The 12349-nt window shown below is 42.1% G+C and overlaps 1 protein-coding gene across 2 annotated transcripts in view; it reads left to right on the top strand.

Annotated features, from left to right (window-relative positions):
- The window catches only part of CHN1 (chimerin 1), a 100198-nt gene that overhangs the window by 85218 nt on the left and 2631 nt on the right, over positions 1–12349 (top strand). For both annotated transcript variants that reach the window (XM_054174292.1, XM_009906647.2), the window contains 4 exons: positions 7763–7936; positions 8686–8763; positions 9960–10097; positions 11086–11191. In XM_054174292.1, coding sequence (XP_054030267.1) covers positions 7763–7936; positions 8686–8763; positions 9960–10097; positions 11086–11191 — 496 coding nt within the window. The remainder of the gene's footprint in view (positions 1–7762; positions 7937–8685; positions 8764–9959; positions 10098–11085; positions 11192–12349) is intronic.

Here is a 12349-nt window from a genome sequence, read left to right on the forward strand (position 1 = left end):
CCTGTTCCGTTCCCCAGCCCATCGGAACTGCTACTGTATAATATTCTCCTGCCTCTGTACCCTTTTGCTTGTGTTTTGTTTGGTTGGGTGTTTTTTAATGAGTAAGTGACAAGAAGACTTTTTGGAACAGGCTGGTGTAAGAGCATTAGTTAGCTCATCTTAAAGGAAAGATAATTCTTTTTTTTACTGTATTTCACTGGGTGCTTTTGAGCTGGGCCTTTTAAGACCAGACAGCACCATCCCCTGAGGCTGTACATGAAGCACTATTTCTGCTGCCTTAACAGATCTGCTGTGAAGTATCTTGGCCTGCCACTCATGTAGCAGGCCTTTTGCATGTCTTTTCCTTTCCTTGGAGTAGGTAACTTCTCTCTGAAGAACTGACAGAAATTAATCTGTGGCTGAACTATCAGTATGGGGGCAACTGGCTGCCACTGGCTGAGCCCAAGCAAAATTGCTGCCAGCCCTGACCACACTAAACCTCAGGAGTTCATTTTCAGAAAAGTTAGGCACAGTCTCAAAGCAGGATTGTTTTGTGAATTACTGCTTACGTGTTTAATTTCCGCTTTTCATTCATTTCCTTCTCCAGCAACTCAAAAACATCCAACTGCCCTATTTCCTTGGCTGTTTTGTTTTGCCTTTCTATTAAATCCCTTGTGTTGGACAACCCTATGTTGCTCCACTGGTGTGTAAGGAATGAAGGAGACCATAAAGGAGCCTGCCCATCCTCAGGGATTAGTTGCACAGCCACAATGCTCACATTTTTCCTTGGAGGAATGGCTGATGCTCTTGCGACAGTAACACAGAAAAAGAGTGAAACAAAATGTGCTTGTATTGCCTGCTCTCAAGGTATTCTGCATGCCTTGGTCATGGTGAGTTCCACTCTGCCCACACTTGTTCCTTACAAATGTATCCACCCTTATTCTGAGATGTGCACCTAGATTTTGCTGGTTTCTCTGACCACGTAGGGCTCAGTCAGCCCCAAAAGAGAACAAGAGCAAAGCAAAGCCACAGAAGTCAGGGTTGTGGGAAGAGAACCTGCCTATCTCAGGCAAGTGGTGATGCAGTTGGAGGAGATGCACACTGCCTGGCAGGCTGTTCTACCAGCTCAGGATCTGGTGGTGTTCCTGCAAGAAATGAGCTCCAGAATTTTGAAATGCTAATCAGGAAGCAGAGCCTTGCTTCAGAGCTGTTCCCATGGGGAAGCTATTCTGGAGCTATATATTCTTGAAACTGTGAGTCCTAAAAGTGGCTTTATCTCCAAGCCCACACAGACCTGGAAGCCTCTAGCAAGCCAGCGGCCCATCAGGGGAGCTGTCAAGGAGGTAGGCAGGTGTCATGGCAGGAAGCCAAGGAAGTTCTTGAGCAAACTGACTAATCTTTTAAGACTTTCATAAAAGCAAGCCATCACCACCAAACATATCCAGCTTTTTGAGGCACAGGCACGTGTATTCTTCTGATTATGGATGAGGAGGATTGGCTTGCTTGATGGGCTGTTTCTTTTCTTTTTTCCTTTTTGTTTTCCATAAACCCTGATTTTCCCATTTTTCTGTAGTATTAAGTAATTTTGTTAGCTAGTAACTGGCTGCCCTCTAGAAATTAAGAATAATGTACCTGATAGTGCATGATGCAGTACTGTGGATAATAGCAGGTTGGGGGGGATCATGCACATGCTATGAAGCAATTTTTGCCATGGCACTGCTTAATACAGTGGCTTAAGACTTGTGGGACCAAGGTTGCTTCCAGATGTGCATTGCACATTAGGAAGTGGCACATATGTAAGGCAGTGTAGCAGCTCTAGTCTTGCCACCTGGGCTGGAACAGCTCCGTGGAGGAGGAGGAAGAGAGCAGACCTGTGTATCCCAGGTATCCAGACCTGCATCCCCCCACCTTGTGCTTGGCAGCATAAAGTGCAGCGCATGGGGGCAGTGGGATATCTCTATTCATGTACTTGCTTGCACATGCTGCATCCAAGGAAACAGAAAGCATTGCTTCCTCTGCTACAGAAAAGAGCATTAAATTATTAAAAGAAAGCTACTAGCTCATAACTGATTTATGAGAGCAAATTCCTTCCTAACCTTTTCACCCTTGCAAAAGTAACAGCGCCAATAGTTTGTGCTTGTGTAGAGCCCACTATTGTGACGTGCTGGTTTACCAAAGGTGAGGGTGTCGTCCTGTCTGGCAGCTACCACAGTGGGCCTGCCCAAGGCAACACACAGTGCCAGCACCCCAGCTTCTAACTTCCCACCCTGCCACACTTGCCATAAACCTCTGAAAGGTCTTCCAGAACGGTTTGCTGGTAATGCAAATCTACTTCTTAGCTCTAGAAGCTTCTCCTCAGTGTGACAAAATGCCTATGTTTTCTTAGGGTTAGGTCAGAAAGACAGAGCAATGGATGTAGCAGACAGTATTGTTCCAATGGAGCGTGATCAGCAGCCATGCTAGCCAGTAAATCATAAACCAAAGGAAATCTGAACCTGCCTAAAGTCAGATCAGCAGTATAACAAAAAGCGACAGCTAGGTGTATTTTAGTCTCTGCAAATATTTGTAATGTGTGCTCATGGGGCACTGTGAACGTACACAGAGCTTTTTGGCTCTGCTCATGCATTAATATGAACACATTACTTGTCCTTTCAACCCAGTGGACTAACATCAGTATTAGCTCTTTCTAAAACATTACCAAACCTTTTTCTAGCCATCATAGGAAAGTACTGTCAGGCTGGTTTTAAATTTAATACCTCTCATAGAAGAAATGTCACAGCCCACCTGAACTCCTAGATCAATATGCTGTTAAGTCAGGGCAGCTTATCACAGGATTCTAAACCTGCCATCTAAAATTACTCTTTTTTTCCTTTTTTTTTGTCCTAAATTTCTAAACTTCCCATAAAGTCCTGAATTTATGACTGCATTTTTTTGGGTCACATTTGGTATGTTTGAAAGATGGCCCCTGTGTGATAGTATTATAAAAAGAATAGTAAGAGCAACTTATGATTCTAGTCCTGAGAAATCATCTCAGTATAAGGTGAAATCCTGATTAACTGAAGTCAGCAGTTTTCCTGTTGGTCTGAAAAGGCTCATGACTGCATCTTTTAAATCTGTCCTGTATTATTATAGGATTTATCAGCAGATAAAATGCTTTAGGGGGATTTTTCATTAGCTCCTCAGCAACCCGTGTAGCCAGCAAGCAGGTAAACTCTGATGAACTTCTGTAAGAAATGGTTAAGGCTCCTGGTTACTTTAGATCCTGAGTAAAGCTGCTAATGCCAACTTAGCTATTCTGGATTTATTTTGATATAATCAAAGGTAAACAGGCCTTAAATCTGAAATCAAATGAATCCTCATAGTCTTAACAAACCCAGCCAAGTCATGAAGCTCTTGTGTGTACAAGGCAAAAGTCCTGAGACCTGCCCACACAGCAGCATGCAGAAAGATTCAGGAATCAGCTTTCTTATTCCTTCCCAGGTGATTATAAAATAACAGATTTTGAAGCTTTCATGAGGCAACTACAATATGAATAGAGGACATTTTTATATAATATGCAATATGCAGCATGATTCCTGTCTCTTAGTATGAACAAGTAAGCTGAGTGTAGGTAAGAGTATAAGGCTGGCATGTTCCCAGTGCTTTCTGGAATGGAGGACTGACCTTCTGCCATTGTGCTTTCTACGTCTTTTGAAGCGAGACCTCTTCCTTTCTCCGAAGTGATCAGCTGAACCAGAGACAGGGAGTAAGACATGGCTGTTCAGCCATTCATGAAGTACTGTTAGCTGGGGAGGAGGAGTCACAGTATCACAGTATCACAGTATAACTAAGGTTGGAAGAGACCCCAAGGATCATCAAGTCCAACCTGTCCCAACAGACCTCACGACTAGACCATGGCACCAAGTGCCACGTCCAATCTCCCCTTGAACACCTTGAGTCACTTGGTAGGAAGCACGGTGTTGATGAGTTTCAGCTTCTTTATGGGGAAACCCAGAATTTTTCCATTGTAAATTTGCTGAAATTTCTTAAAAGTATTTATTGATGCAGAACTGCTAAAGTAAGGTGGTCTCCTATGCCTACATAGGATGCAGAGAGCCTTGATTATTAGAAGGATACCACACAGCCTGAGAATATTGACTGTAGTGCTCATGCATTTTCTAACCATTAAGTATCTGAAATATTTCTAGGTTTTAAATGTTTCTCAGGAGAGTCTGTAAGCCCTTAAGCTGTGGGCTGGTACGTAAAATCTAATCAAATGCAAAGGAGGAACAAACGAGAAAGCAGAAAGTTGACTTTTGCATTTGTAATTATTATTCTGATATTAATGAGGTCAGATCCAAAGCCCACTTGGATTCATGGGATTAGCAGTAACACAATTATTTTCAGAAGCAGGGTTTTCACATTGAAAACATCCCTGTAAGTTAGATGTTTTAATGAAATGAGACTTTCTTGTATATAAGTATAATTAGGATGATCGCAGTGAATGTGATAATTGTTTTAAGTATAAGATATTTGAAAGCATGCTTTTATTATTTTTTTTTTAGTCTTAATTATCCTTGGATTTCCAGGCACCTAGCTCTCAGCTACATTGCTTTCTGTGTGAAGCAGCTAATTTGCACTTACAAAATCACTCATGAGTCCTCATGGGTGAGACAGTCCCATTCTACTCTTGTAGGCATCATTTTTGACAGACTTACTAGACCATTTCACACATATTAGAGTATGTGCTTCTTGCAGTAATTTTAGGAATTCTATGTGTAATAATTATATCTGCATTTGTAAATACTGTTACTTCATAGTAAAGGAAGTCAAGAATTAGGATTTCCTGTCTGGTCTTAACTGTCTTCCCTTATCTGTGTGTGCTAAGACATCACCTCTAATTAATTGATTACTTATTATTTTTACTTAACTTCATCTTTATTCTGAAAGCAGAATGGATGATACTTGCTTAGTAGCACCTAGTTAGTATTTAGTTAGTTAGTATTTTAGGAACAGTGTGGCCAGCAGGAGCAGGGAGGTCATTCTGCCCCTGTATGCTGCACTTTGAGTACTGTGTCCAGTACTCAAGGACCCCTCAGTTTAGGAAGGATGTTCAGTTGCTGGAATGTGTCCAAAGAAGGGCAACAAAGTTGGTGAGGGATTTGGAACACAGCCCTATGAAGAGAGGCTGAGGGAGCTGGGGTTGCTTAGCCTGGGGAAGAGGAGGCTCAGAGGTGACCTTTTCGCTCTCTACAACTACCTGAAGGGAGGTTGTGGACAGGCAGAGGTTGGTCTCTTCTCCCAGGCAGCCAGCACCAGAACAAGAGGACACAGTCTCAAGCTGCACCAGGGGAGGTTTAGGCTGGAGGTTAGGAAGAAATTCTACACAGAGAGAGTGATTGTCCATTGGAATGGGCTGCCTGGGGAGGTTGTGGAGTCACCATCATTGGAGGTGTTTAGGAGGAGACTTGATAGGGTGCTTGATTGCATGGTTTAGTTGATTAGGTGAGTTGGATAATAGGTTGGATGCAATGATCTTGAAGGTCTCTTCCAACCTGGTCTGGTCTGGTTCTATTCTATTCCTATTCTATTCTATTCCTTTTCTATTCTATTCTATTCTATTCTATTCTATTCTATTCTATTCTATTCTATTCTATTCTATTCTATTCTATTCTATTCTAACCTTACACCACAGACAAGTAATTTTTCCTCTGCATTTCCACAAATATTTCAAGAATTTGATTCTACAAGACCCAGAGGAGGCAAGAACAGCTTCTCCTCCTCATGTTACAGCTGAAGCACTGAGACACTAAGGGGTTCAGGTGGCACATTTCAAATGGATTGGGGTTTCCTGTTTAAAGCACAGAGGGACCTCGTTTTTCACAGTTCAGACAAAACCTACTATTGGGGATAGATATTTAAAGCATAAAGGAAAGCTCTTAAGACAGCCTTCTGGGGTGAGCCCAGGACAGGGCTGTGGGTCAAAGACAGACACCAAGGCTGAGCAAGGTGGATCCCCATGGTACTCCTAGTGGCACTGCTTGTTTGCAGGGAGCTGGATATTGCATTGTTTGGCTTTGTCAAAGATGGGATTCACAACACAAAATCACAAACGTGTGGGGAATTCAGCATTCACAGCTCCCTGTCTTGTGGCTTAACTACTCCTCTTAGGGAAGGGAGTTGCTCCCACACAGAAATAGCTAAAGAGAACCTTAATCAGGCATTTCATCTGGACTGAGATCTGTGTGAGTTTTGATTGATTGAAGGTGACACGCTGAACCTTAAATGCAACCAGAGACTGGATGTTTTACAGACCAAGCGACAAAGCTGCTTGCTTTACAGGCCTGCTAAGTAAACAAAGTGCTTTTAGCAGCAATCTGCAGCTGACTTAGTGGAAATTAAACTTGGAGATGCATTCTGGGGTCTACTGTTTGGGAAAGAACAAAGTCACATAATCTGTGGAGTGTTCATGAAAATACAAGTATTGGCAGGAATGAATTATGAAAGGGAAACAAATGTTTAGTACCTCAGTGGTAAAGATCTTTGTCTAGGCATTGATCCTTGAAGCTTCTACATCCCTTAATTCTGCAGAAATACAGGGGATTCCAAATGGCAATGCAGTGAGGTACAGAGCTGCTTTCAGACCTGGGCTCTCAGTGTATACTGAGTGCACATCAGAGCATGGCACATGCCCTGACTGGGAAGTGCCACCTTTCTTGCTGGCTGCTATTTCCATGCAAGCACCCAGGAGTCTGCATTGCAAACCAGGGGAAATGGCAATAAAAAGGGAGTGACCAGGGGCAGTGTGGGAGGCTGCTCCCTACACTGGCCTGCTGCCTGATAATGGTGATTGCAGTGTGTGCTTAGGACTGTATTGCTTTTCTCATCTTCACTGTGTAATTGGTGGTGTTTTCCAAGATTTTTTTTCCTTCCCAAACCCTGAGCATTATGTTTTGAGTGGGTTTTAAGCAGAAAACAAATTTTCTATAACCTCATTTCAGTTAAGTTTCAAATAAACTAAACCTCATTCTCAGTACATTTACAGTAATGCTGTGGAGTTGTTTGTTTAACACAATATTTTTCCTCATTAATATTTAAAGTAAAGAGAATTGTTTTGGTGTCTGCCCACACTTTGTTTCAGAAACACCCAGTGGAATGGCATCAGAACTGCAGGCACTGTGACTTCGCAAAGTCCTTTGCACACTGTTGGGTAGGAAGAAACCACCAAATAGTTTGGTGACCCCTGTGTCTGTTTTTCATCTCCCCTGCAGGCTGGGGAATGGACCCCATCACTAGCAACTCTAAGCATAGGCTGCCACACCTAGCAAGACTGTAGGGGTTCCTTAAGTGGTTCAGATCTTGGACCTGCCTTGCTGGCATGCCCTGCAGAAGGGTTGCATCCTTCTGGGGCCCCCAAAGGTGTCTTTTAAGTGCCATAGTCGAGGACTGCATTAAAGCTGTAAGGAAATCTGCAGCAACTTGGGAAGAAAATTTACGTATGATCGCACCATATGTAATAGTAGTGGAGAACATAATTGACCCTTAGATCCCCAGTGGGAAAAACACACAGAAAATTTGTCACTTTGTGTTAGGTCTTTGAGAGAGAGAAGAAACATCTTGGGTAGAAAAATCTTCCTTACTTCAGGTCTGTCCCTGCCTCATGAATCTGATGGTTAAGGGGTCTCAGCAGAAGCAGCAGTTGTGAGATCAGGTCAGGTTCAGCATGAGCTGTACACTGCAGCACTGACCCTGGGATGCATTTTCACCAGCCACCAGTCTAATGAACTTTTCATTTTTCTCTCAGATTGTGGTTTAAATGTGCACAAGCAATGTTCCAAGATGGTCCCAAATGACTGCAAGCCAGACCTGAAGCATGTCAAAAAAGTGTACAGCTGTGACCTTACAACACTAGTAAAAGCACACTTCGCTAAGAGACCAATGGTAGTAGATATGTGCATTAGAGAAATTGAATCTAGAGGTAAGGCATAGTTAATGGGCTTGGGTTGCTTTACTGATAATCCGTTTAGATTGATCTGGGTCATCTGGGTTTCTGCTGAATGTGTGCTTGCTCAAAACAGATTTGCACAAGACATTTTATGACTGCCAATTACTCTGCGCAGCTAATATCATACTTTGCATTATTTCATGGTTCATACCCATTTATAATTTTTATAGATTCTGCTAGAAACTGCTTAATGGACAATTACTGCTTTATAGTTATATATTGGCACCTATCTTTCCAGTAATATTTTTATTTTAAAAACTAAGGTTATCTGCTAAAACAAAGGCAGTTAGGATTGTGTTCTCTCTTGCTAGTTCCACTAGCCCACACTGAGCATCCTTTTCTAGAACTAGAGTATTTGTTTTCATTCTGCAATAATGACTGAACATCAAGTATGCTAATCTCAGTTATTTTAAAATTCTTTGTAATTAGTTTAATATTCAGCTATATATTCAGCTTAATACTAGTTTAATATTCAGTTATATATTCAGCTCTGAAACTGTTTGTGTAAACATAAAGAAGTGCTCATATAACAAGGCAGTTGCCGCAAGGGTGAGGGTTAAAGGGCCAGGATAAGATTTCATTCGGAAAGAAAAGCCTGATAAGGCTTTTAAAACGTGTCTGCTTTTTCTGTCTTAAATGAACAACCTGCAAAGGAAGAAGTAGGTGGAAGAAACCTGTAAAATTAAGACTTGATTTTAATCTTGTTCAAATGTTCATTGCAGGTCTTAATTCCGAAGGACTATACAGAGTCTCAGGATTCAGTGATCTTATTGAAGATGTCAAAATGGCGTTTGACAGAGGTACAGTCTTCACTGCCTGCTGGAACTTTGTGCTGATGTATTAAATATACGCAGTTTTCCTGCACAGCCTGAGTCTGTCTCATGCTCCACTGCACATGTGGTCTGAAGGGGTCCAACGGCTGTGCTGGTAGAAGGGGAGGCTCCTCATCAGAAAAAGCCCATCAGCTTTGCTTTGGCTTTTATTGCCAAAATTCTGCTTTTCTCCTTCCATCAGTATCTGTGCTTCAGTAATGATGTGCATAGGCACAGACTATGCTCTCTGAACTACTGCCCTAGTTTGCAAGTAGAGCTGTGCTCAGGGGGGTGGGGGAGGGATAGAGGGCAAGTGGTAAAGTGCCTTAAGAGGGCTATGCAACTTAAATCCATCTTTCTGGATGAAAGCTCCAAAATAATAAGGTGAATACAATAGTGCAAACAAAGTTTGAATTATTACAGTCTAAAAGAAGGTCAGTGAGAAAAAGTTCTTCTCTCTGAGAAAAGGCAGTAGGAAAATTAAAGGCTTTCCAGCTGCAGTCCCCCTATCCCAGTAGATATCATGGCCAAAATCCATGCTGGAACCTCTCCTCTTTGTCTGGAGGGCTGGACCTATTCAGACAGCTGCCTTCTCTGCAGCATTAGCAGGGTGGAGATGCACTGCAGAAGCCAAGCTCTGGATCTGTGTCTGCTGCGGTCAGGAGTAGGTACTGTGCTGTAGCTAAATTGTGAACACATGTTTTTCCTGTAAAATGAGGAAGCTGTGGACTAAGTTGATTTTCTTTCTTTTACCTTTTTTTCCCCAGTCTTGCCTGATCTCTTATTCAGTGCTGACAAGCGTGTTTGGCAACGCAGTGTGTTCGGAAATAGCTAAACTTCCACACATTAATACAACATAGATACTGCTAGATAGGGCTGGCAGGTTTTTTCCAGGGAAAAGAACAAAAACTAACTAACTAACTAACTAACTAAAAAAAAGGCCTACATTTTTGGTAATAACTTGAAATTAAGAAAGGATAGTTTCTTTATAAAATGCTCAAGGTTTTCACCCTGAGACAATGAACTTCACAGCCCAGTAACTGTTTTGCTTATTAAAGCCAAAATCTGTAGTTGAATCCTTTTTTAATAATGTTAGCTTAAGCAAATTACTCTTTTTCTTTTGAATTCTGTTTTACATCTGTTTACATTGCCAAGGCTTTAATGTCAGTGTCTTCTCCACACAGATGGGGAAAAAGCTGATATTTCTGTGAATATGTATGAAGATATCAATATTATCACTGGTGCACTTAAACTGTACTTCAGGGATTTGCCAATTCCACTCATCACATATGATGCCTACCCAAAGTTTATCGAGTCTGCAAGTAAGTACAATGCATTTTCCTCAACCTTTTCTTCTCCTTTTTATGCAGTACTTGCCTACTCATCGAAAAGCTCTCTCATCATTTCTTACCCTGCATGCCCTACTTAGTAAGGATTGCAGGAGTAAATACACACTGAACATTACAACATGGCTGCGTGGTGCTGTGTGATCATGATTACATTTTTCTTTGCCTTTGCCACCAGGAATGCTTCCTTTTATGGGTTACATCACATTGTACATCTTCCATGAATTCCTGGCCTTTAACAGTGACATTTCAAGTCTATTTGGTTTCAATTGCCAGAAAGAAGATGATTTTTGAAAATGCTTAGCAATAAGATGTCATTTGTTTCTAGAGGTGTCCATTTTGAGTGTTTTCATAAGCTGATAAACACTCACCCTAAGGTCACCTTAGGCTGACCTTGCAGACAAAGAGTCTGCAAGCATGGAGGAAATCCAGCTGGAACATCTCTCCTAAGCATCCTGGCTGCCTGAAGTGTCTCTGCAATGTGGCAGTCACACCAGCCACATATGGAAAGGTGTGAGGGTAGAAAACAAGGGCCAGATGCTGGCCTCACTACTCCTCTGGAGAAGTCTCCTTCCAAGTAGTATGGACACAGCCAAAGACAATGATGGCAAGGTTCCCAGTACCTTCTGCTGTCCCAGGGTTGCACCTTTAGATGATTTGTGCAAAACTGCTCCAGTCAGCAAAGATTGACAGGGAAATTTTATTTTGTTTTCAGTAGGCTGCAGGGAATCTTTCAGTGGAGTGCAGTTTGCTTTGAGGAGTTTTCTTTGTCCAAAAACCACTGACGTCCTGATGGTGTTCAAGCAGCTCTTTGGACTGGCAACTATGAGCTTTAGATTGGTTCTGAAAATCAGTAATCCATCATAGCTGGGAGACCCTATCTTCTCTGCAGGCCACCATTGTTGTGTTTCTTCATGTGTATTCTGGCTGTAGGTGTGGTGACAGCTGAACATCTGTGTTTCAGAAACCGCTGACCCGGATGAGCAGCTGGAAATTCTCCACGAGGCGCTGAAACTGCTGCCGCCTGCGCACTGTGAAACACTACGGTATCTCATGGCACATCTGAAGAGGTAGGTGGTCTAGCTGGAAAGAACTCTAAGCCAAGCTCATTTTTAACAAAACCCATGTTAGGATCTGCAGAAAAGCCTGGGTGAAGCCAAACAAATCCTGGAGATGGACTGTGGTGGGCAATAATAGTCTGCACAACAGCAAGTGCCCAGACACTCACTACTTAAAGCACCTGCAAAGCACTTCAAAGAAATCAGTAAAAAACTGCACAGTTCTGAAGCAGAACAGTCATCTGCCCAACAAATTTGCTCTCTATTTAAGGTTAGAGTGAATATTTATGGTAAAAAAAGCTGCTAATACCTCTGGGAGTAGTAAGTCACTCCCCGGGCAAGGAACCAATACAGCTTAATGGCTGTAGACTGACGTTTTGCTGCTAAGTCTCGTATACCCTGGTCATCCCTGACACCTAAAAGAGATAGCACACACTAGGCCTGAGCTGGCACTGATTAGGCCCAGTGTTAATTGGCCCTCCGGCCACATGTCTGTTGAGGTCTGTAAGCCATTCCTCACCAGTGTGGAGCCCCTTGTTCCACCTGCTGCCTTCTCAAAACTGTAGGAGGATAAATTCTGTCTGAGGTTTCTCCTGCTTCCCAAGACATGATTGAAGTTGGTCAGTGGGCTGAAAAATTGTTAGAGAGAGCCTGACAGATGGATATCCAGTACAACAGCACAGGTTCCATTTCTTTCAGGAAAGCAGGGAGAAAAATCGATGTGGCATGTTAGGGCACCCATTTTAGTTTCTTGAGTAACATGAACTTATTGTCAATATATAACAATTATGTCCTTTCCTTAGAAAAACGCTTTAAGCACTCCTCTGCTTTTTTCCTTTTATAGTTCTTCTACCAGTAAGAATGTGTTGACTCTGAGTGCTTCAGGCAAAATTAAGCTCTGGGGTTTCTGCCTGATTTGTCCATTTATTTCAATGACATTTCTAATGGATGTTTCAGAACAGACACAGGGATGAGAGAGGCAGGAATAAAAAAAACCAAACCACACCTTATCGCTTGTGAAGTGTGAAGTTAATTTTTCTTTACCCTGTTCAAGAGTAGCTGTTGCTGTTTCAGTTAGCAGATTGTCTGTCTGGTGTAAGTAAATTATAGGATGATGACAAAATTCACTCATTTTTCAACTTTCTTTTAATACTTTTACTAAAAAGAACT

Source organism: Dryobates pubescens, chromosome 2, assembly GCF_014839835.1.
Source record: "Dryobates pubescens isolate bDryPub1 chromosome 2, bDryPub1.pri, whole genome shotgun sequence".
Classification (NCBI taxonomy): Eukaryota; Metazoa; Chordata; class Aves; order Piciformes; family Picidae; genus Dryobates; species Dryobates pubescens.